This window comes from Schistocerca americana, chromosome 6 (assembly GCF_021461395.2).
Source record: "Schistocerca americana isolate TAMUIC-IGC-003095 chromosome 6, iqSchAmer2.1, whole genome shotgun sequence".
Lineage (NCBI taxonomy): Eukaryota > Metazoa > Arthropoda > Insecta > Orthoptera > Acrididae > Schistocerca > Schistocerca americana.
Genome location: NC_060124.1, coordinates 89,188,745 through 89,215,295, shown reverse-complemented (window position 1 = coordinate 89,215,295; position 26,551 = coordinate 89,188,745). Strand labels below are relative to the sequence as shown.

General features: G+C 43.2%; 2 protein-coding genes across 2 annotated transcripts in view; one reads left to right on the top strand and one right to left on the bottom strand.

Annotated features, from left to right (window-relative positions):
* Positions 1 to 26,551, bottom strand: part of LOC124619841 — a 127,369-nt gene that overhangs the window by 77,585 nt on the left and 23,233 nt on the right. The gene's annotated exons all lie outside the window — the stretch shown is intronic.
* LOC124619842 (transmembrane protein 60) overlaps positions 1 to 26,551 on the top strand; it is a 43,160-nt gene that overhangs the window by 12,063 nt on the left and 4,546 nt on the right. Inside the window, exon 2 of the mRNA XM_047146453.1 lies at positions 23,184 to 23,403. Coding sequence (XP_047002409.1) covers positions 23,184 to 23,393 — 210 coding nt within the window. The 3' untranslated portion in view covers positions 23,394 to 23,403. The remainder of the gene's footprint in view (positions 1 to 23,183; positions 23,404 to 26,551) is intronic.

The following is a 26,551-nucleotide window of genomic DNA, read 5'->3' as shown; positions in this document are numbered from 1 at the left end:
CCAATCTTTGAACCTCTAATAAACTCAACCAAACATCGGTGTGAATGTTCATCAATGTCTTTTAAAATTACAACACTCAGAAAGGATTCCCCAAATTAATCCAAATTTGGAGGACTTATTGAACAGTTTACCAACAGCAAATGATTGTAGTGGCCAGTATCCTTGCTTATAGCATTTTCAAAGATCTTCAAAAAAGTAATGTACTCAAGACTGGTTAGTCATCTCAACAGTAATAGGATACTTAGTAAATCACAGTTCAAATTTCAGAAATGCTGTTCCACTGGGACAGTAATATATAATTTCACTGTCCACATAACAGAGTCTTTAAATAGTAAAATGTCACCAGTAGGAATAGTCTGTGACTTATCCAAAGCATTTGATTGTGTGAATCATGACATTATGTTAGAGAAATTACAATTCTGTGGTATAAATGGAACAGCATATGAGTGGTTTAAGTCATATCTACAGAACAGGAAGCAAAAGGTCTCTTTATATGCTTCAAGTTATTCAAAGGAGTTTGCCACTTCATCTAACTGGGGTGAAATTACATTAGGTGTGCCACAAGGTTTGATCATGGGTCCTCTCCTTTTCTTGATATATGTGAATGACCTCCCTTGTTATGGGAAACAAGATGCTGAACGGACACTGTTTACTGATGATACAAGCATAATTATTAATCCAGTAAAAGAAAGTCCAATGGAAAATGATACAAATAAGGTCTTTGGAAAAGTTATTGGTTTTCTGAAAATGGGCTTGCTCTGAACTTTGAAAAAACACAGTACATCCAATTTTCTGTTGCAAAAATTATAATTCCTTCAATAAACAAACACATCAAAAGAAGTCAGTAGCCAGGGTAGAGCATACTAAGTTTTTGGGTGTACATATAGATGAGAATCTTAATTGGAAAATTCATATTTTGAATCTCCTAAAGTGACTAGGTTCAGCAACTTTTGCAATCAGAATAATTGCCAATTTTGAGGATGTAGAAATTGATAAGCTAACATACTTTGCATACTTCCACTCTCTGATGTCATACGGAATAATATTCTGCCTCAACACTTAGGAAAAAGGTATTCACTGCTCAAAAGAAAGTAGTTAGAATAATGTGTGGGGTTCATAGTCGCACATCTTGTAGGCATCTGCTTCACAGTACATTTACTCAGTAATGAAATTTTTTCTCAACAACATGGACCAGTTTAAAATCAACAGCAACATTCATGATTACAATGCCAGAAAAAATAAAGACCTACACTATCCTTTACTTAACCTATCTTTGGCACAGAAAGGGGTAAAATATGCTGCTAGAAAACTTTTTGATAAATTACCAAATCAAATAAAATGTTTGACAGACAGCAGTAATAGTTTCAAAAACAAATTGAAATCATATCTCCTTGACAACTCCTTCTATACCACAGACGAATTCTTGAATATGAGTAAATAAATCTGGAGATATAATATATGCATTTTGTGCCATTTAAGGGAATGGGATAGATAATAGAAATATTTAAGTACAACACTATAATGTAAACAAAAAAAAACTTGTTTCCTGTGTGCATTCCTTGTGCATTTGACACGTTCCACATCATAACGGTTTTGCATGCTATTGATCAATGGAACACTTAACTAACTAACTAAGCTAGTGGTGACACCAAAAGTCCAGTAACATCCTCTCATCTGAAGTCTGAATGGTCTGTGTTACATAAAGCTCAGCATGCAAAGAGCTACTGAAAAGATTTGGCAATAGGAAAGAATGGAGTGGTATACCTTAGGGTACAATATCAGCATGTGGATGAATCTGAGCAGCACTTGGTGTTATGGGAATAATCCAAAGATGTGAAACTTGAGTATCAGCAATGTGAGAAGGATAGACTACTGTTCACCACGTGTAGGAGGTATTGAGTTGCAGACAGGCACAATAAAGAAGACTGCTAAGGCATAGCCTCTGAAGATGAAAGTGACTCTCTCTCTCTCTCTCTCTCTCTCTCTCTCTCTCTCTCTCTGTGTGTGTGTGTGTGTGTGTGTGTGTGTGTGTGTGTGAGAGAGAGAGAGAGAGAGAGAGAGAGAGAGAGAGAGAGAGAGAGAGAGTGAGTTTTGTTTTGTCTATGCCTGATGAAGGCCTTACTGTGATAGCTGAATGATATCTGGCAGTCTTTTTCATTGCTCCTGTCTGCCACTCAACACATTTTCTATGTAGTGAGTATCAATCTATCCTTGTCATATTTTTTTGTTCAATCATGGTTTGAAACTAGAGTAAAATATACATTCCAGATGTAATGCTGGCACTACTGCAAAAAAAGTAAAGATTAATATGTGATTCTGAACAGTCAGGAAATAAAAAAGTAAATATTATAAATAACACAGCTGAAGATGCAATTCTAAGTGTAGAAGACATAGCAATTGTATGGTATAATTGTTCATGTACACTGGTTCCCTAATTAGTGGAAAAAATGACTTATTTTGCTACCTACACCTCAGCTGGTTTCAAGGATTCACTCTACTGTTGTGTATCCATATGTAGCTAAGTTATCAGACACACACACATAATTGATCTTGATGACAGGTAATAATCTTGATCAAGTACAATGCTGTTATGTACATTTATTGTGGAGCAGTATTGATAGCACTCACCATGGTGAGTTACAGGAACGTGGAGGGCATCTATCAACAGCTGTTTAGTGCACTCACTACTTTTTGGACCCTACCATCAAAATAGCATCTCTGACAATCTAGTTGTAGGAAACTCAGAGATCTTTGGGAGCCGAAATACCATCATGACTACAGCACCAAGCAGCCTGATTACATATTGCAAGCCGTGCCGAGCTGGGCATTGCAATATCGATGACACAACAGAAGGACAGGACTAGCCTACAGCAGGACTGGCTCTCCAATTTCCATACTTTCGAGTGACGAATGTGTTATACCGTATGTGGTTAGTTTTGAGCACATAACTGCTATAAATACCATCATTTCTAGCCAAAAGTGCTCCAGTCTGGCAGCACTAAACAGTAGGAGAGGGCAACGATGGGTGCTGGGGCGATTTGGCTGTGCAAACAGTCACCATAAATTTGGACCTTCACCACCATGTCTGACTGCAGGCTTCAGTCCACTTCCTTGGACTTGGTGCGTTCCCACTGGTTGAGCCATGTTCCAGCTCACTCCAATCACAGCAGACTTCTGCACTGGAGGGCAGCCTTCTGAGACCAGGGCAGTGCAGCTGCTGGCCTCCCTCCGCTGGTGCGGTGATGCTAGTGCCGTGCACCTTAAATTGTAAGGGCAGGTTCTGCTTTTGAAGACCGACATCCCTTGCAGGAAACACAGCAAGCCTCTGTGCCACTGGCACACCTTGACACAAGCAGGCATACCGTGCATAGCCAGTGCATCAGCATTCCTTCGATGACGCAAGTCACAGTTGGCTTTTGACCAACCACAGCGGTCCTCCGTGTGCCGTCCTCACAGCATGCCACAGGGGGGCTTAGTTTCCTGGATCAATGCTACAAATGTTGTTGTAGCTTCTGCCTGAATAAAATGTTTGACTGTTGATGCTGTTTTTATGTGTTGCCAACAATAAACATCCTGACAGCGACCCATCACCACTACCCAACCGTGCTACTGTAGAGGCCATCTGCCCCGGACCACTACAGTTGGCGTCAGAAGAGTCAACCATGGTTGACATTTGCTGCCACTTGCAGCATCACATTACACCTGCAGTTCCCAGTATAAACATACACTGGTGTGAGTCAATGAATTGTTTTGATTCTCCTAGTTTTGTGTGTAGGGGAGATGTGTTCAAGGTAGGACTGTCATCAGAGTTTAAGGGTGGCATTTGCGAGGCATTTGGACCAGCTGATTTATCATAATTTTGTGGCAGTGGCAGTGAGCACTATTTGCAACCAGTAAGGTGTTTGCAGAGCAGTCTACTAGGGCACAGTACATCATGTGCTGAGTTTATGTCAGTGGAATATTTTACATGATGCTGTCATGGCTGTACTGCTATGCAGTGTACCATGTCAAAATGGTTAACAATTAGAAATCAGGTGTGAGTACTATGCTATAGTTAGAAGTGTTTAAACTATTGTTCTGTAGTACTGAACTTCCATTGCTGGGTGATAATGTAGATGTTAAAGTGCAAGAACTGACAGTGACTATACATAGAGCAATGGAGGCATGGATACCTATCAGCATAGGTCATTCTAAAGGAGTACCTTGCATCTGGACCAAGGCGCTACAGTAATTAAGATGCGTAACAAGAAGAGCCAGGAAGCTATACCAGAGCAGCATGACTCAAGAAGAAAGAGTCCAAAGGTTGCATAGATACAGATATTTTAAAAAAACATTTTATGGGAGAGTTGTGGAAAAAGAAAATGGAACAATGGAAGCAATTCGTGGAGGCTAACTTAGAAACCGATTCCTGGGGTGTACCATATAAAATAGTCTGTGAGAAAATACAATCACCAACAGTCTTATCCACTCTCAGAAGGAGTGGTGGGATGGTAACAGAAAGTTGGGAACAGTCAGCTACCCTACTAATGGAAACACTAGTTCCTGATGTTGGGGAAGGAGGTGAGAGATGGAGTGTAGGTTATGGGACATGTTATGGGAAGAAAATAGGAATAATAAACTTGTGTACCCCTTCCCACAAGAAAAAATAAGGCATATAATTTTAAGACTGAAAAAGAAGAAATCTCCAGGACCGGACAGGGTCCCTGCCGAAGTAATAGAAGCGTTGTGTGACCACTTAGTAAATTGTGCGATCTGCATAATAAGTGTCTCTTGCAAGGAAGGGTCCCCGGGCTGTGGAAGAATGCTGAAGTTGTAATTATTAGTAAAGTGCAAGATAAAGATCCAATGATACCCAAATCCTACAGACCAATTTGTCTTTTGAACACTGTCGGCAAGATATTTGAAAAACTATTATGCGAAAGATTAAAAGATCACAGACTACTACACAGGATGAGCCCTCACCATTATGAGTTTAGAAGATGTAAGTCAGTCGAAGATGCAATTAACAAGGCGATTTCACTAGCAATGGATACTCATTCTACACACACTCTAGTGGTGGTGATTGTTATTGCTGGTGCTTTTTAGTAACCTATGGTGGCCATCTTTCTTTGGTTGCCTTAGGGATGTGGAGTGTCCAGAAGCGCTGTATAATTGCACGAGAGACTGGAGCCCATACTACAGAAGTTACATGACAGCAGTAACATAAGTGGTGTGGTGGCATATTCAGATGACATGCTATTCATTGTAAGTGGTGACACTAGAAGAATTGTTTGAGACAAATGTAATGGAGCTCTCCAAGAACTTGAGGGCTGGTGTCTAAGTATTAATTTGTCGGTAGCACCTCACAAAACAACATACCTCCTGCTCCAAGTGATGTAACGATTACAAAAAGCACAGTAACGAGATATCGAGAGGTGTTTCTAGACAAATGTTGTAACTTTGCACATCATGTAGAGGTAGCAGGCAGGAAAGGCTCAATGTAATGAATAAAATTATAACCATTGAAAAAAGGCGATTTCAACTTCCCTCGACGACAATTACAGTATACTACCAATCTATATTAGCGTCAGTTGTAGGATATGGTGCAAGCGTTTGCACTCGTAGACTGCAGCTAGTGAAGTAGCCTCAGTGGTAAGAAGAGTTCAACAAGGCATGCTGCTAAAATTAACGGGGGCCTACGGCACTACCCCAGATGATGCTTTGTTAGTAATTCTAGGAATATGCCCACTGGACTTGGAAATTAGGAAAAGGGGGGCCTTTTTCTGGTGAAAGAAAGGCAATCAAATGGAAGTACAAAGGGTGCTTGGAACTGAGGACAATTCGAAAAAGGCAATAAAAGATCGCATATTACAACTGTGGGAAAATAAATGGGACACTTCAGGCACTGGCAGGAGAACATATGAATTTCTTCCTAACACCAGGGAGAGATTAAAAATGAGATTTCTTAACCCATTGAGTGGATTGATGCATTACCTGACTAGCCATGAGCCTTATGCCACATGTTTGTACAAAATCAAAAAACAGACGAATGATAGCTGCACCTGCGACAGTGTGGGCACACCAGAACACACATTGTGGCACTGCGCGCTGCAGCAGGTAATGGATTTCAGGTGTTAAGGATGCTGGATCCCAAAGCAGCACTAAGAAGTGAGTCAATCTGGTGCATCTTGGGCGATACTGCAACCGCTGTATCCAGGAAGCCCACGGAATACTTCACGAGGGATTCAACCATAAGTCATCATGCTGCCGTCCAGGCGAGACAACATACTCTGCAGATGGAGAGAAGATGACTGTGGTTGGCGACCACCGAGTGAAATACTATCCCAAGAATCTATATTACGTTGGTGCAAGTGATCATGGTAGTGTGGACTTCAAGAAGTAACAGTGATGGGTGGAATTACTCACTACAGTGGAAACACTACTAATGTGCTGACTGGGGTACCTTGAGGGCGGATCCAGTGTTGGAAGAACCATGTACAAGTTAAATGCAGCAAAATAAATGAAGAAACAGAGAACAAATTATAGTGTTTGTAGTAGATTAGTAGCTGGGTAATTGGTTAAGGGTTTTAATGTAGCTTTGTAGTAGTAGAAGTAGTTGTAGCTTTTTTTCATTTTTAATCTTTCTTTTTTTTTAAAAAAAAAAAAAAAAAAGAAGAAGTAGTACCAGAAATAAATAATTAATACGTAACCTATAACTATCCAAGGAAATGTGATTTGTGTGGTCTGTTTTAGCTTTTTAGACAATAGGATGTAATTATGAAGAATAAATAAATGACTAGTACTGTTGTATATTTGGTTATGTATTGTGGGTAAAGGTTACACAGTGCCAGAGTCCGGGACACAGGCGTTTTCCACACAGAAGCTGATTCAGTTGTTAGTTAATCAGGTAGCAGAAAGGCAGGCATATAGTGCAGAGTTGCAAGGCAACTTGTAACTAAGGAAGGAAATGGAGGTATTGTCCAAGCCAGTTAGTCTGCTAGTAGAATAAATGCCTGTAATTTGATTACTCCCTTTTCTGGCAAGTCAACTGAGGATGTGACATCTTTCTTGGATGACATGGAAGCAACAGCATGGGTGGATAGTCAGTTACTGTAAACGCAAAGTTGAGCTTGATAGAAGTAGTGAAAGCTTTTGTGAGGTGTATGAAGGATTTAAAAAATGCAGAAAAGTTTAAGAAGCTGAAACAGGGCCTCCCTAGTGCTATAAAAAATTGCACAAGGTTTTTCTGCAAGGAGTTAAGTGGAATAGTGAAGAAACACGATGGGACAGTGGAAAGTTTTGCTGATAGAATATGGAAATTTAATTTACAGACTTAAAAGCTGGGAGAAAGTGATGAGGCAAATAGGATTACATTCCAAGAAGCCAGACATAAGGCATTAGATGCCATCCTGAGGAGCATGCCGTCCAGAATGTTTCCTGGTAGATTAAAACTGTGTGTCGGATCAAAACTCAGACTCAGAACCTGTGCCTTTCGCGCACAAGTGCTCTACTGACTTGAGTACCCTAACACAACTCACAGTGTGTCCTCACTGCCTTACTCCCACCTGCAGCTCATCTTGTACCTTCTAGACTTCATAGAAGCTCCCCTGCAAGACTAGCACTTCTGGAAGACGGGATATTGTGGAGACATGGCTTAGCCACAGCCTGAGAGCGGTTTTGGAGGAGAGCCTCTGTGAGGTTTGGAAGGTAGGACATAGGTACTGGCAGAAGGATAGCTGTGAGGATGGTTCATGAGTCGTGCTTGGGTAGCTCAATCAGTAGAGCACTTGCCCATGAAAGGAAAAAGGACCCGAGGTCAAGTCTAGGTCTGGCGTACAGTTTTAATCTGCCAGGAAGTTTCATATCAGCACATAGTCCGCGGAAGAGTGAAAACTGCATTCCGGAAATGTCTAGTAACGTTTGGTCAGGCATCCCAAAAGACCTGTATGTTGCCATCAGGTAGGCTACAGAGTTACAGGAGATTGGTATAGTGACTGGGGTACTTGATACGCAAGGTGTGTTTTCCACTGCCATAATGTGTTATAGATATGGATGGTCATGGCTTGTCCAGAAGCAATGTTATCAGCCTCTATGTGAAAAGCATGATGAGGATGGACACTGGTGATCAGACTGTAGAAGCAAAGATGGAATAGGAAAGAGGGAAGCAGACAAGCATTAAACCCAAATGGGAACCCCTATTAAATTTTGACGCTACAAGTATGTCTGCAGAGGCAGAGTGCTATTTAATAACAATAGTGTACAGTAAGAAAAATAAATTTGTGTTCAACACAGAGGTGCATGTGTTTGGACCTTGTAGGGAGGAAGCAGATAAACTCGCCAAGCCATAAATTGGGTGACAGTGGAAGACAATGATGTACAATCACTTGGTCCATCGGTGTTGAGTTTTCAGGTTGGGACAAAGCAATTTCAGGAGTGTGTGGAAGAAGCTCCTTGTACGAAAGAAAGTTGCTGCTCAATCGTGAGGTTAGTTTTTCTACTCAAACATCATGCCAAAATTGACCTTTGGTGACACACAGTGGAACGTTTCGGCTAGTGGAAGTTATCATCAGTGGAGTACTGTTGCAGGGTTTGTCTACGTTAAAGAACAAATCGTCTAAACTACAGATGAAAACACTAGGATGTAATTTGCATTATATAGTGGCGAGAGGCATCGGGAAGTTGTACTGGATGAATGTACCTGTTGACATAATGTGTGTGTAGTGAAGCCACTAGAAAAAAATGATGTATTAAACAGATCGTGTTGTTTGGTGCAAGGAACCATTGTACAAATACGGGAGAGAGATGGTGGGAGAATAGTACCCATCATTTTAGATAGTTTTGGCACCAATGAGGTGAAGCCGACCAAGTGGATGTTGGTAACGAATTTAGACATTCTGGATGAGGATGATTGGGACATGTCATATGTGAGCCATGATCATACACAAACTGCCACTAAACTGCACTACGTATGCAGACAGAGCACCTAAAGTGAGCAGAGAGTGGAAATGGAAAAGTTGTTAGTAGAATTCAAGAACCTTTTTAATCCTCAGGGCACACTGCCAACAATGTCCATAACACAGCATAGAATACCAACAGGGAGCAAAGCACTGTTGTATCAAAAATGATATCATATACCTCAGCATGTACAGCCAGTTGTGGAGGACTCCATTAACCAGTAACTAGCTAGTGCTATAACAGAAGAAATCAGTAGTCCATGGGAGGGGAATGGGAGTAACTGTCATGGTCCTACCCAAAAAATCAGCAGATAGTTTAAAAAGGTGTAGGGTTTGTTGCAACTATCATCATCTAATTAGTAAAACAATAACAGATGTATACCCAGTACCCAACGTCATGGAGCCCATTGATAACTTGGGACAGTGCCAGTGCTAGTGGAGAGAGTACCATAAGTTAGAGGTGCTTCCAGAGGATTGTCCAAAAACGGTGGTCTCGGTTCCCTGGGGTCATTACCAATACCGAAGGATGTCATTTGGATTAAAAAATATGCCAGCAACATTTCAGCAGTTGTTGGACGGGATACTAATGGTATTGAAACCTGGACAATGTATGTCGTACTTCAGTGATGTAGTTTTGTTGTCAAGGGATGTGAAGCAGATATACAATGGTTAAAGGAAGTTTTCAAAAGATTACTTGCTCAGTGTCTTGTGTTAAGCAGTGAGAAGTGTCATTGGAGTAAGACAGTTGTTTGGGGCATATGATTAGCTGAGAGGGAGTGAAGACAAGACCTGAGGCTAATGCAAGGCAAGAAGTACAAGATGTTCCGACTCCTGGAGCAAGCAAGGAGTTAGTCATTTTTGGAGTTGCCCAATTATTATAGAAAGTTCATTACAGGGTTTGCAAATCCTGCATAGCCACTTCTGCAACTGCTAAGGAAAGGAGTGTAATTTGAGCAAGCAAAAGTGTGTCAAGGGTTGAAATAAGCTTTGACATCAAGTCCAGTACTTACTTTTTCCAGATTGTGAGAAAGAGTTTGTAATATCATGTCATGCTTCTAGTCAAGCGTTGGAGTGTGTTTTGTGCCTGGTGATAAATTGTGAAGAGCATCCTGTGGCTTACACTTCACGGCAGTTAAACAACACGGAAAAGAATTACCACACAATGGAGGCGATGATGCTAAGTGTAATATATGGGATTATGTATTTTTGATACTGTTTGAATGGCAAAAAATTCAACATATTGACTGATCACACAGCATTGAAGTGTTTGTTGGGTTTGAAAGACCTTTCATACAGATGTACAAGGTGGGCTTGAGACTATGTGAGTTTTCCTATGAACTTATTCATAAGCCAGGCAAGAAGTGTGGACATGCATATGTTCTAAGCAGCAAGGTTACGGTAATGCAAGCACTGGGTCATAACCTTGCAGAGTGGCAGACAGCACAAGCTGCTGACGCTGAATGCAAGCTGTACACAACACAGCCATGGTTCACTGTGCACAATGGCCTGTTACATAGATCAGCTAAGTTGGACCATGCATATTAGTACCTCCTAAGCTGAGAGTAGAGGTGCTGAGGGAAGAACATGACTGTGTACCATCGGGCATGGGGATTGAAGGGTGATGAATCAAAAGATTGCAGAGCATAACTTGTGGAAAACAAAGAATGAAGACATAGACCAGTACGTAAAAGAAAATTTTTGGATCATGTGCACAAGAAGTACCATCAGCAAGTACTACAAAGGTTACCAGAGGAAACCAAACCTTTTGAAATGATAGGAGTAGATATTGTTGGGGCCTTTAACTGGTCTATAATGGGAAACTGTTGTGTTTTAATGATTATTGACCATTTCTAGAAATACATGGAAATGATTGTCATCCCTAATCAGCTAGCAACTGCAGTGGCACAGGAGATGGTAAACAACTTGTTGGTGAAGTTTGGTGTGTCTGAAACAGTAATCACACACCAAGGTATTAATTTCACATCAGACTTGATGAAGTAAATATGTCACTTGATACGGACACAGAAACTATGAACTAGCCTCCTGCACCCGCAAGCCAATGGCAGAAGAGAACACATGCATTATACAGTTGCTAAAATATTGAGTTATTTCTTCAACTCCCATCTTAATGATTGGGATACTTACTTGCCATGTGCAATAGCACCCAACATTCACACTAGTACTGTGCTATTCCCGTAATAGGAAGTGTGTGGAGGAAGATGTTTTTACCACTTGACAAACCAAAAATCGAGAAGGCATTGTGCTATTTCAGAATTCTGCCAAGACACTGAAAGAAGTGTGGAAATGTGCAAGCACCAAGGCCGTGGAACATCAGGAAGAGGTAGGAAAACATATGGGGAAGCTGCCACATTACAGGATAGGACAGTGGGTGAGGTTACCCAGACTCTGTACCCCAAAGGATTTTGATTACAAGGTACCAAGGGCTATACAAAGTGACAGAAATAAAGTCATTGGTAAATGTCAAGCTTCAGCTGCCAACTAAAACAATGATAATGTATGTTGGATGGCTAAAGCTGTTTTAGGGCAGACTGCCACAAGTATTGCCATCAGCCACCAAGAAAAGGGCCAAAAGAAATAAGAACAGGGTGAGCACAAGGATCTTGTGCTACCCAAATATGAGATACCACATGGGTTAAGGCCGAGTAAACACCAAGGAATACGTTGTGCATCATGATACTACAGTTGGTGAGGGTTGATTGTAAGGTTGGGTTAGAGTGTAAAGTTAGTTGTGTTGTTTTGGGTGTGTGCCTATTGAAGGAAGGCATCTGCTGGCTGCACAGCAAGATTTCGTTGTTATAGAGGCTATAGGAAATAACCTTTTTTCTTGCCATAATTTTTATTGTTTTATGTTAGGGTGTATTATCTATGTATTCAAGGAATTGTGTCGGGATATGTAGGATCTTTCAGTGGGGGGAGGGGGAGTAATTACAGCTTCCTGTTTCCAGGTTGCTGCACATCAGAGATGAGGATTAGGGGAATCCTAATCATTGCTGTGCTTTCGAGGGTGGAGTGGAAGCATTGTAGGATCAGCAGTTGGAAAGTGGCAAGCTATTTACTAGGTAAGAGGATATTAAAAGCAGTGTTCTGTACGCTGGTGACAATATCTGATAGCTGAATGGCATAATGAGAAGGATAAAGGAAATTATGAAGAGTATCAAAGCAGCATATTACACAGTTATCAATTTTGGAGCAGGGAGGCACTAAACCATATGTGTACCTTGGGGAAGTTAACGGTGGAGTTAATGGAGTTTGCAAAGAAAATGATGAACACCATGAACCAGGATCTGGGGTTTATACAGACCTGGCTGGATGTTTTGGATACAAAAGTATTGATCCCAAGGCTGTTACAATCACTAGCTGACAGCATTGTTCAGGCTCATCACAGAACCAGGCAAGCAAAATCTTCCACTTTACTTCCATACACCAACACTAGAAGTTAGGACAGACCAAGCACAGCTCTGTGTGCTACTTCAGTTCCCAATTGCAAATGATCACACATGGTGTAAGTGTTTCACCATTTACCATTTTCCAGTAAGGTGGAGAACCTTAGGGAAATATGTGCAGAGGATAAGTATTGTCAGTTTTGGAAGATGGGAATAGGCATGCAGAAGTGAAAGCAGTGCAACTCCAGCACTGTCAGACAGAACAGATTACTATATGCCTGACCAAGATAACCCAGACCAGCACAAAAACCTGCAAGATTCTGTTGTTTGTGGGCAAAGCACATGATCACGGGTGTCCATGGGACATCCTAGAACTGTAACCCTACTTCCAGTGTGCAGGACTATACTGGATCTACTCTGTATATATGAATATGTGGAAGTCTTCCATGCAGGCCTCTCGCAGGGAATCAGTTGTCTTCTGGCGGCTCGGCATTGGCCATACGTCGCTAAAGCATGGTTACCTACTCCATCACGAGGACCCACCTCAGTGTCGCTGTGGCTCCCAAATGACAGTCATCCACCTTTTGCTGGACTGCCCACTTTTAGCCGCTCTGCGGCATACTTTTAACTTTCCCAGCACCCTGCCTTCGGTGTTGGGCGACAATGCCTCCACAGCAGCTTTAGTTTTACATTTTATGTGTGAGAGTGGGTTTTATACTTCTGTGTAAGTTTTACCGCATGTCCTTCGTCCCTCTGTGTCCTCCACCCTAGTGCTTTTAGGGTGGAAGTTTTAATATGTTGCAGAGTGGCTGGCTTTTCATTTTTATTCTCGTGGTTGGCCAGCCACTGTAATTTGCTTTCATGTTTTACCCTCTTCTGTTTCTAGCGTCTCTCTGTTGTTTTCTTGTCCTCTTTTGTTCCTTTTAGTGTTCGTTGCCTTCCCTTAAGTCTTTCCTCTTTTGTTCCTTTTAGTGTTCGTTGCCTTCCCTTAAGTCTTGTGGCTTTTCTTTTCTTTCCGTTTTGTGTTATATGTTTCGTCCATTTTATTCTCACACTTGTGGCATTGTTTTATTAGGAACAAGGGACCGATGGCCTTGTAGTTTGGTCCCTTCTCCCGCCTTTAAACCAACCAACCTACCTACCTACTCTGTATACAGTGTGACAGTGTTGGTAGCAGATTGCTATGAGCAGGATAACCTCACAGGGGCAAAGTGACTGGAGCTATGACTGCAAAGTAGTGGGACAATTTGCAATATAACAGGGCCGACATTTCACCTTCAGGCCCCTGTTATGGGGATCACTGGGTTGAACATAGTGCAGCCACAGTTGTACTGGCCAGACAAACTGATAGGAGAGGTCTGTGCACAGCATCTGACCTTCCTCAATAGTACGCTAGATCCTGACATCCTCTCCCTGAACCAACTCATAGCAGTCCATGAGGAGCGTATTTCTGCAGAATAGTACTTCAGTATGTGCAGCAGTACTGAGAAAAACAGTGTCACACATCCTTGACTGTGAGTTTCATAGTATCAAGTGCCATAATAGCTCTAACTCTCTTCTGTGCAGCGTTCATCTACCTTACATTGACAGCCACATGCCCCCTGTTACACCATCTGTCAGACGGGATTAGCTGTTGGGCATATGGTACAATATTTGTGAGAAATGAAGAGTTTTTACACATTGTGGGCTGAGCTGGACATAGCGTTACAATGTCAACAACACAGCAAAAGGACAGGTCTACTGATGCTGTGGTTGGCCAGTTTTCACTCCTTGTACCTGGTTAGAAATGCTACATCAGCACAACAAATGAGGTCCTAACCAATATAGCCACAGGTATTTGTCCAGCACCACTAACCACAAGGAGAGGTTATCCTAGGTTCAGCAAGCAGCCACCAGGAGTTTGGGCCTTTACAACTATCAGTCTGACTATGCAGGCTCCAGTCCACCTTCTTGGACTTGGCATCTTCCCACTGGCAGGCCACCTTGTGGCTCACTGTGGCCACAGCAGCCTTCTGCCCTGAAGACTCACCCTTCAAGACCAGGGTGGGATAGCCCCTGCCCTCCTACCCTGGTGTGGACATCTTGGTGCTGTGTGTCTCTTTTCGTAAGAGCAAGTTCTACTTCTGAAGGCTGACGTCCCCTGCAAGTATTACAGCGATCCTTTGCTCTGCTGGCATGCCTTGCCACAAGCAGCCACCTCCTGTGTAGCTGGCGCATATGCCGCTGCACGGATTCCAGGTGTCAGCATTCCTTTGGTCACTCATGTCACAGCTGATCACAGTGGTTCTCTGTGTTCTGTCATCATGCACCATCGGGGATGTTGTCATAGCAAAGCAGCACTGTGAGTGTTGTAGCTTAAATCTGAATAAAATGTTTAACTATTGATGCTGTTTTTGTATGTTAGCGACAGTCAACATTCTGACGACGACCCACCGCCGCTACCCAACCCTGCCACCACAGAGACTACCCACCATGGTCTACTACAGATGGTTCTTGGTAACCAATGAGCAAGTATCTGGCTGAAGACATGTTTCATAACAATGAGTTGTAATTATTTGTGCCAAATTATGATGTGAATATAATCACTGGATACATAATATATTCTGAAAAACAGCATATGTAATCCCAAAAGTTCATGAGTGTGTCGCTGTAACCAACCAAAAATAATTTGGGGGCTCATGATATGGACTCGAATCATTAGTACTACTATTCACTAATTATATCCAAACTTTTTTTGCATGACATCACTTTTTTGTTGGCCTAGAACTTGGGTCTGTAGAGAAGAATAAATTCTGTGATGTTGTAACAGTGAATAATCTGCAAAGAATGTCAAATAGTTTCCATTTCAGCACTCAAATATGTGGCCTCTTATCCCAATTCGTTCATTTTCTGAAAGTATGCTCCCATTGGCAATGCAAAGTGGATACATTGCTGTCCTACACATCAGAAATGGTAAGCACTATGGCTAGCATTGCCCCTTACTCTTGATATGCCGGATGATTCCATGTTGATGTAACAAACTTTCGGGGATAATGGAGAAGAGTAAATGCATCAAAATACTGTCGCAAACACGGGCTGTAAAATGCACACCTTAAAAGCTCTGAACACGTTAACATCTCTCATACCGTGAAACACATCTTTTCTACTGCTAGCTCTTTGCTTTCTATAAGTGCTAGTATGGACCAAAACCAGAAAAAAATATGTACTGTAAATATGGACTCAAAAGTGGATAAGTTAAGAGTTGTGAGCAATTGTTTTCTCTTTGCTGCTCTGAAACACAGTTCTTCTACTGTCAAGTGTTCATAGCTCTTAAGTTATGCATTTTAGAGCCCATGTTTATCAGACATTTTTTCTTGATTTGGTCCATAGTACCTCCTCCCCACATATGGAAAATAAAAGTTTGCAGTAGAAGACATTTGTATCACAGTATGGAAGATAAAGAAGTGCTTGTGGCTCTAAAGATATGTATTTTATTGGCCATGTGTACTACACTTTCTTGATACATTCATCCTTCTCTATCACCCCTGGAAGTTTGTAACATTGTCATGGAATCACCCTGTATATTTGTAGTTTGGTACATATTTTCATTGAGTGGAAAAACTGTATTCCTCCACATTCATTTGTAATTTTCTCTGGTCACACAATGAACCTGCCAGAATACAGTAGATTTTACATAAACGCAAGGACGGCTCTCTCAAACTTGCAGTGATGCCCCACTAGCTCTCAGGGAAAGAAAAAAATGTAGTGTAGTCAGGCATTTTTCATTCAGGAAAATTATTTAAAAGTAATATTTTGCAGTTTTTTAACAAGATCAGAACTGGAACTTTTTTATGGTTACTTACACACTACCATTTGTGCTTCAAAATATTAAAAATACTCGATACCTGTAGGTGTAGCTCCCCCTCCCTCTGCCTCCCCCCCTCCCCCACATCCTCCAACCTCCAGCACATTACAGAGTGGGGTAGTACAGTGATTAGCACACTGGACTCACATTTGCTAGGGCTGTAGTTCAATCCCACGTCTGGCCATCCTGATTGAGGTTTTCCACAATGTCTCTAACTCACTTAAGGCAATCGCTGGGATGTTTCCTTCAAAAGGGCATGGCCACTTTCCTTCTGCATCCTTCCCTAATCCAGGCTTGTGCTCCATATCTAATGATCTCATTGTCAATGGGATGTTAAACACTAATCTCTTCCTCCTCCTCCCCCCCTCCTCCTCCTCCTCCTCCTCATTCTCCTCCTACAAATGGATGTCCTTGCTTCATTGTTTCATAACACTTATAAACTAGTTGATAATTTGTTTCAAGTTCATAGACACTTTGAGTCTTGACAATCTTTCCTCAGAGCTTTTGTGTCTTTAAAAAAAAAGAAAACGGGGTCATCATTCTGAAAGTTCGTTTGAAAGCCATATTTCTTAATGATGCATGAAGGTAGTCTGTAATTGTTCTCTCTCTCTCTCTTTCTCTCTCTCCCTCCCCCCCCCTCCACCCTCCCCCCTCCCCCGGGGGAGCCACAGTCCCTTTTGTGGGTACGTGTGTGGCACACACGGGGCCCCGAGCTATTGCATTCTCCTTCCTTTTTCCAGACTGCATTACCATACCTGTTCCTCTCCTTCCCTATACTTGCTCCTTTCTCCCAGCCCCCTCCCTTCCCTGTTTGTGGACTTCTTTATATCGACCTGGCTATCCTCACAGCTTTGTTTTTAGTATGTGCTATTGTTTAGTTTGCTGTTTCCATCTCCTTTTCGGCGTTTTTTGTCCGCTAGGGGTTTGATCTCCATTTCCAAAATTTTCCGGTCAGTGTGAGCCATTTGGGGATGAACTCCCAACCTAGCTTCCATGGTGCAGGCTCCTCTCCCCCTCCCCTCCCTTTTGCCCTTGCACCCTGGTCCTCTTCCTGCTAGGTCACCAGCACGGTAGCCAGTGCGTGTGGTGGGGCTGTTAAATACCCGCTTGGCTGAGCCCCCTGACAACACAGGGATCACACTGCTAGTACCTGAGCTGTTAACGCCTCATGTATGCCAAGGAGTCGATGCTCATCGCTTTGGGACATCAGAACTCCCGGCAATGGCCGCTGTGCCAGGCGGCCCTTGCTGTGACTGCTCAAGGAGCGAGCCACTGGTCAGAGAGAGTGGTACTAGGGCAGATGCCTTGCACATGAAGCGACAAAAGCGTCCACATCCTGGCCATTCTGTGGCCGTCTCTTAGAGTGATAGTAGACATGACACTCCTTCTTCTGATCCTTCTGCCTTCCCCTCCCTGGCCTCCCTCTGGGAAGAGGGTCAAGCTCGCCAGATTGGGTTGAAACCTTTCCCTCGGTACCTATTTTGTACCAGGACAGATGGTGAAAGTTTTTCCACGACCAAGCCTTTGTTTTTCATGGAGAATATAAGTATGGTGAAGTGGAATCCCTGACTAAAATGCGGTCTGGTTCTTTGCTCATCAAGGCATCTTCTGCTGCCCAATCTGAAGCCCTGCGTGCTTGTGACCATCTCAGTGAAATCCCAGTCTCCATCGCATACCACCAATCTTTGAACTTGGTACATGGCATCATTTTGCACCGGGATCTTGTATTCCAAACTGACGAGGAGCTCCATGCAAACCTCCAGCGACGAGGAGTTCGATTTATCCGCCGTGTACAATGAGGCCCTAAAAACAATCACACCGATACAGGCGCCTAAATCCTGGCCATCAAGAGGGATACCCTCCCAGAGAAGGTAAAGGTGATGGTGTATTAGTGTGATGTAAAACCTTACATTCCACCACCGATGAAATGCTTTAAATGCTTACTGTTTGGACATATGTCTTCCCGCTGCACCAATGATCCCCTCTTCGGTGACTGTGGGGGCCCCCTCTATAAGGGAAATGTCTGTGCTTCCCCACCAGTGTGCGTAAATTGTCATGCGGAGCATCCTCCACGCTCGCCAGCATTCCCAGTGTATGTGAAAGAACGACAGATTCAAAAGTACAAGACCTTAGATCGACTTACCTACATCGAGGCTTGTCGAAAGTATGACCAGCTCCATCCCGTGCCTATAACTTATACTTTTGCATTCCCCCTCTTCTTCCCAGCCCCGCCCCCTTCGTCCCACACCTTCCGCTTCACCCTCCCTCTCCCACTCTCCTTCCCCCTCCCCATCAGTACCCATACCCACCCCTTCGAGTGCTGCTCCCCCTCCCCCACCAGAGAAGTGTTCCTCTTCTTTGGCAGCTGCCAGTACTGGAAATCCCTCCTGGGACTCCTCTTTTTGGCACCCCCCCTGACAGGTGATCTGCAGCTCCACATCGGCCGCACGATCCTCAGCCGGTGGACGCCAGGATTGCCAGGTGTAATTCCGTGCCCAACCTCGCTGCAGTCTGCCTTTCTCTTCCTTCCCAAGAGAAGAAGCAGAAACACAAGAACAACGGCAAGTCCCCTCCGGTACCCCCGGAGGTGCTGCCTTGCCCTCCTCCAGCCAATGAACCAACAGAGTCTGACCCCACCTATATATGGACATTACCCCATCCTTACCGGTGACGGACGGCGACTCAGTGGCGTGACCGGCTCCGGTCCATTCGCTTCCCATTTGGACTCCAGCCTGAGAATACTCCAGTGGAATTGTAATGGATATTTGTGTCACCTCCTGGAGTTTCAGCCCCTTCTTTCCTCCTATTCTGCTGCTTGCATTGCTCTCTGGGAGATCCATTTTGTCAGTTCTTACGCACCCACCCTTCGTGGGTTCCATGCTTTCTGTCGGAACCACATTGGCCTCTTGCAGGCTTCTGGTGGTGTTTGCACCTTGGTCCACAAGGACATTGTTAGTAAATGGGTTCCCCTCCATACCACTCTCAAGGCAATTGCTGCCAGGGTCCATCTGGCCACTCCAGTCACAATCTGTAATCTCTATCTCCTGCCTGTCAGGCCACCCACATCCCTTGCCCTAACCACCCTTCGTCAACAACTCCCTTCTCCCTTCCTGCTTCTAGGGGACTTCAATGCCCACAACCGTCTTTGGGACAGTCACACAACTACTGCCCTGCACAGGACAGTTGAAGCTGTTCTGGCAGGGCTTGAGCTCTGTCTACTAAACACGGGCGCTCCTATACACTTTAGTGTGGCACACAGTACTCTCTCTGCCATTGACTTCTCCATCTGCAGTCCCAGCCTTCTTCCCTCCCTTCAGTGGGGTGTCCACGCCGACTTATGTGACAGCGATCATAACCCAATTCTTTTGACCTTCCTTCAATGTATCTCACTGCGTTACTCTCCCAGGTGGGCCTTCTCTAAAGCTGATTGGGGATCCTTCTCCTCTGCTACCATCCCCCCCCCCCCTCCCCTGGTACTACCACACAGCAGTATTGATGAGTCTACACAGACTTTAACTGCCACCATTCTTTCTGCAGCTGTTTCAGCCATCCCTTCTTCCTTGGGACCCCCCCCCCACCCCCCCCCCCACCCCGTCGGCCATAAGAGACTGCCGCCGTGCTCTTCAACACTTCAAGTGGCACCCTTGTTCTCCTTCTTGTCTTTAAACGATTCAATGCCTGGGCCCGTTACCTAGTCAGATTTCAGAAACAAATTTGCTGGAAACGATATGTGGCTGCCATAGGACCGCATACCCCCTCTTCACAACTCTGGGCGAAACTCAGGCGAATTTTTGGCCATCGTCCTCCCACCAAAATTGCAGGAAGTTCTGTGCGTGGTGTTCTTACCCATCCGGACTTTGTCGCAGAGCATTTCGCTCAACACTTTGACCAAGCTTCTGCATCGACTCGGTATCTGCCCACATTCCTGCTCCTGAAAGAGCACTTGGAACGACTGCCTTTGTCTGTCGCTGCTTGCTTCCTGGAGCCTTATAATGCCCCATTTAGCGAGGGGGAATTTGCCAGTGCCCTCCCCCTTTGTCCCGACACAGCTCGTGGACCGGATCAGATGCATAACCAAATGCTCTAACACTTATCGGAGGCTGGTCACTGTCGTATACTGACCCTTTTCAGCCATCTGTGAAGTGAGGGGGTATTTCCTACCCAGTGGCAGGAAAGCATTGTTATTCTGGTGTTGAAGCCTAGGAAGCCACCTCTTCAGTTGGATAGCTACTGTCCAATTAGCCTTACCAACACCCTCTGCAAGCTCCTTGAACACCTGGTGAGTCGGCGGCTGTTTTCGATCCTTGTATCCCGCGACCTTTTGTCATCAACTCGAGGTGGTTTTCACTGTGGCCGCTCTACGGTGGATAACTTGGTCCACCTGGAGTCTGCTATCTGGTTGGTTTTTCCCAATCGGCAACACCTCATTGCAGTCTTCTTTGAACTGCATAAAGACTACGACACCACCTGGCGTCACCACATCCTCACCACCCTTCACAAATGAGGCCTTCGTAGCACTCTACCCATTTTTATCCATAACTTTCTTTCACGTCGCTCTTTCCGGGTCCAGATTGGTTCCTCCTACAGCACTTCCCATCAGCAAGAAAATGGGGTTCCACAGGGTTCCGTGCTAAGCGTCCCTCTCTTTCTCGTAGCTGTTAATGGACTGGTAGTGGCTGCTGGGCCAACAGTGTCCCCCTCTTTGTGCAATGTTGGGCTCTCTCCCATGGTTTTCAGTTATCGGTGGCCAAGTCGTGTGTCATGCATTTCTGCCATCGCCGTACAGTCCATCCCCATCTGGAATTGTTCCTTGATGGCCAATCCCTCGAGGTGGTGGACACCCATTGCTTCTTGGGTGTGGTCTTCAATGCCTGGTTGACATGGCTCCCTCATCTTCGCCAGCTGAATTGGACGTGCTGGTCACATCTCCATGTTCTTAGATGTCTGTGCAATACCACCTGGGGTGCAGACCACTCTAGACCACTCTGTTCTACTGCGACTGTACAAAGCACTGGTCCAGTCTCGTTTAGACTATGGTAGTCCTGCCTATGGTTCTGCGTCACCTTCGACATTGCAGATAGTAGACCCCATCCACCATTGTGGGGTATGACTTGCGACTGGTGCCTTCCGGAGTATTCCCGTGATTAGTGTTCTCACAGAGGCGGGGATTACACCACTGTGAGTTTAGCGCCAACAACAGTTGATATTTTATGCGCTCCGCATCCGCTGCTCCCCAAAGCACTCTAATTGTGGTCTCCTTCATCCAGATACGGAGATCAAACTCCCGCGGCAGTGGCCACGATGTGGGCTTACCATGGCTGCCCACATTCAATCAATCTTTTCTGAGCTCTAGCACTTCCCTTTAACACCTCTTTCCTCTGCTCATGCATGTACCCCTCCGTGGTGCATCTCTCGGCCACAGCTCTGTCTTGATCTCTCGATTAATTCAAAGGATTCTGTCCCTCCGGACGCCCTTCACCACCAAGTCTTCTGTCTCCTCAGTTCACTCCAGGGTTCAGAAGTGAAGGCACCATGGTTGCTGGTCACACTGGTTATGCTTACACCTATGCGAGACACACAGAACTTTGTTCCTTGCCAGATGGCTGTAGTGTTTTTACTGCAGAATTGGTAGCCATCTTACATGCACTGGACCATGTCCACTTTGCTCAGGACTGTCCTTCACTATCTGAGTGACTCGAGCAGTTTGCAAGCTATCGGCCAGTGCTTCCCTCGCCACCCGTTGGTCATAGCTATCCAGGACTCCCTTTCTCTCCTTGATCAACATGGATGCTCAGTGTTTTTCATTTGGACCCCAGGCCCAGTTGGGATCCCTGGCAATGAACTTGCCAATCAACTGGCTAAATTGACTACTAACAGGCCATCTCTTGCTATTGGCATTCCGGAAACAGACTTTCACTCGGCATTACATCGTCAGGTTTTGGGACTTTGGAATGCAGAATGGCACACTCTTTCTTCACCGAACAAGCTCAGGGCGATAAAGGATTCTACAACTATGTGGCGGTCCTCCTTACGGGCCTCTCGTAAGGCCTCTGTCGTCCTTTGCCGGCTCCACATTGGCCATACTTGGCTGACTCACGGTTATCTCCTCCATCGTGAGGACCCCCCCCCCCCCCCCCCCCCTATCTGTTGTTGTGGGTCAATGTTGACTGTGGTTCACCTCTTACTGGACTGTCCGAACTTAGCCACCCTGAGACAGACTCTTACCTTTCCTGACTCGCTATCCCTGGCATTAGCTGACAAGCCTCAGCAGCTGATCTTGTTTTACGGTTTTTTTCATGATGGGGGTTTTTATCGCTTTATTTAAGGGTGGGACCTTCAACCTTATCAGTGGGTGGAGGGGATGGCAGGCCGTCTTGCTGGCCCCTTTGCCCCGATTGGACTGGCTTCGACTGGTCTTGGTGGTTCACCTGCGCCCTCTGCCTTCCCACTCCTTTCCTTGTGGGATTTGTTTTATTTTGACTGTCTATCTTGGCTACTTGTGCTTCTTCCTTTGTGCTCCTGTCATTCATCACTTTCTTTCCCTCCTCTCTTCTTCTGCCTTCTTCCTTCCTTCTCTGTCAATAGTTTGTAATTTTATGGCCATTACAGTTCCCTCTTATAGTGTGAGGTTTTATCTGTTTTAGTTATTCCAAGGTCGGAGGGACTGATGACCGCGTAGTTTGGTCCCTTCTCCAATCCAACCAACCAGTCTCCCCCCCCTCTATCTCCCTCCCTCCCCCCCTCTCCCTCCCTCCCTCCCTCCCTCCCCCCTCCCACTCAATGTTGCCACGTGCCTGCTTTCCACATCACTTCATTCACAGTCCTTTCATAGCATTCTCCGATGGCACCATGAGGAACTGATCAAAATTAGTATGATGTTGAACAAAGTAGTGTCAGATTTAAAATATTAAAAGATATTTTTTTACCTTGTTGCTCAGTTTTAAGAAAGCACGGTGAAAAGCCTTAAGAGTTGTTTCAGTAAATGCATTTATTTCCCTACAGGGCCACTGTGGTGGGAGAGCGGCAGCAACACGTGCATGGTCGGTTGCAGCCGTTACACTGAAAATGACAGCCCAAGTTGTTCTCTGTTTGGCTCTGGAGTACCCTTCTTGGCAGCTGTCAGTGTACTGGGTAATGGCACCGCTGTGGCTTTTCCTGCCAGTCCTTGTTGTAGCTGTATTCATCTCACTTGTGAGATACAGTCAATATTAGGAATTGTTTGGTAAGTTTGTCATTTGGATCTACTAGTAACAGTGCATGCTGCAGACCTCATCAAATCAGAAGGATTTACCATGAAATTATTGACAGGATGGTTTATTTGTTTGTCAGAGGTGACTGAATGTGTGGGAAGATCCAAAAGCAATGAAATTTCCTTTCTGTGACTGCAGGTTAGTAATGACAGGTGCTCTCACTAGGAACCTCTCCTACACACTGTTTCAATCATTCGATCATCTGTCCCTCTCAATAAAAACTAAACAGGTCAAAGTCCTTGTTTCTTAAATGCTGTTTCTCATATTTGGGGAATTTACAGTTGTTGCCGTGTATAGTGTGATATTAAAGTCAAGTTGTTACCTGTTTGGAAAATCAGCCATAAAAATCAGGTGTGTATAACACCATCTATTCTGTAGAATAATTTCCATCATTGTAACATGTAAGGGGTGGTTGTTAGGAACTGCTAACTCAGGTCTGTGCATTAACAATAAAATGGCTATAAAACAGATAAAAACTCTAAAAGAATGCGCAGAGAAAGTCGGCCTGCAGATATCATTTGAAAAGACAGTGTTTACAACATCATATTTAGAAATTTTCAGATTACTAACCAAATACAGGGAAGTTAACAGAGTATTGCACTTTAAATATCTAGGAGAAATTAACTCTGAAAAATTTGCACAAAAAAGAAAGAATACAAAAAGCTCGTAAAGGTTTAGGATTTGTGCAAAACCTCTATAATAAAAAATGCTATCTTTGAAAGCCAAAATTAGACATTCCAGAACAGTAATTAAACTATCAATGTTATATGCCAGCGAAACCTTGGCACTAAACAGGAAAACTAATATAGAAAATATAAAGAAAGAAGAAAGAAAAATAATTAGGAAAATTTTGGGACCGAGAATGGATGGAGACTACAGAAAATGTCCAAAATTGAAGAATATTCTAACGTAGAGACAGACATGAGGAAAAGATGCCTCAAATTCTATGGCAACATAATGATGCTTCCCGGACACAGACTATTCAATTCAATTCAATTCAATTTTTATTATCACATAACATGCCTTATACAATCAAAGATTGTGACATAGGTGACTTGTCAGTTTTTACACTATATATAACAATACTAAAAATACAACAAACTAATAATATACATGGTGTAACATCTTCAAAGAGGTATTTGAATTACAATTATAATGCATTGTTACCATTCATGAAATCTTCTACACTATAGTAACATTTATCTTTCAGATATTTTTCCAGGTCTCTTTTGGTGCCTTTTACATTTGGGTCATCCATATCTTTCCATATTTTATTTACAAATTTCATGCCCATATAGTATGGGGTTTTTTCATATGATTTTAAACGGTGGGTAGGTAACATGTAGCTCGTTCTATGTCTTGTATCATATTGATGCAAGAAGAAGTTGCCCTCAAAAAGTTGTGGGTTTCTTTTCGTGAAAGGGAGAGTTTCATAGATGTATATGCTTGGAATGCTCATTAGATCCAGTTTTACAAATAAAGGTTTGCAGTGTTGCTTTGGTTTTGCTCCCACCATTGCCCGGATGATTCTTTTTTGTAGTCTAAAAGCTCTAAGTAAATTTGTTTTTTCAGACCCTCAGAAAATTATACTATACCTAATGACTGAAACAAAATATGCATTATATACAGTTTTTCTTACAGCTAAATCAGTAATACTATACAAGATATTCATAATATATACAAGGCTATTCAGTCGACCCAGTATGTTGTCCACATGGCGACTCCATAACAGGTTTTTATTGACTAACACACCAAGGAATTTGACACAGTCTGCAGTCTCTAATTTTTTGTCCATATACCTTATTTCACTTATAGACTGTGCAGATTGTTTTGTGGTAAAATGAACAATTTCTGTTTTTGTAAAGTTTAATGTTAAGTTATTGTTTTTGACCCATGCCTCCACTTCCCCAAGTGTTTGTTCAATATGACGAATTAGGTCTACCTCATTTTTACAACAGACTACAGCTGTTGAGTCATCTGCATAGAGGATAGTATCAGACTGGACCTGACATGGCATATCATTAATATAATATAGAAAAAGCAGTGGCCCTAATATTGAGCCTTGTGGAACACCTAATTGAGTGTTTTTCCAGCCAGAGAGAAATTTCTTGCCATTGATGTTAATAAGTACTCTTTGTTTTCTGTTTGCCAAGTATGATGACATCCAGCTAAGAGATTTGCCTTGAAAACCGTAGCGTGCCAATTTTTGGAGAAGCAGGTCATGATTTACTGTGTCGAAGGCTTTGGACAGGTCACAAAAGATGCCTGACACACACATTCTATCATCAAGACATCTGCTGACTTTTGTGACTAATTCATTTATTGCATGGATTGTGCTGCGGCCTTTTCTGAAACCATATTGATTGCCTAAGATAATGCTGTTAGATGAATTGTGATTTTCAATCTGATCACATGCAGCTCTTTCAAATATTTTTGAGAAATAGTAAAATATGTAGATTCCTTCACTAATGGAGGAGAATGGATCCAAAATGTTAAAAAAGACCTGGAGCTAGCCAAAATCACCAAAGAAGAAATAGACATAAGGAACAATTTTAGAATAAAAGTAGAAAAATGTGAGGTTAAACCAGAGATAAAAGTCTGAAGTACTGGAACAAAATGGAGCGAAGAAAGAAGAGCTAAATTCTCACAAACAATGAAAAACTGGTGGGCAAATAAAAAGAACAAGAACAGAAAGCGTCTTCCTCTCTGGGAGCTTTGCAACTAATAATAATAATAATAATATCTTATAAATGTTCAGCATATAGCCACATTGCAGTGTCAATGTAAAATGTCTCGTTCCACATCATTACAATTTTTTGTGCGTAAGATCCATAGAACATGAAACTATCATACTAACCAACACCTAAATCAAGCAACACTCAAACTGCTATAAGACTGAACAGGTGCAAACCAATGAAAAAAATGACTTCAGTTTGTGTTTTTGACTTGAAGGGGGTAATGCATAATGATTTACATGTGCTAGGTACTGCAGCTAATCAGCATTATTATTTTGGAGTGTTGAAACAGTTATTATATTAGGCATCACATAAAAAAAAAAGTCCGCATTATGGCAATAGAGTGTAGCTGCTTTAACAGGACTATGCTCCCAGTCAAACAGCA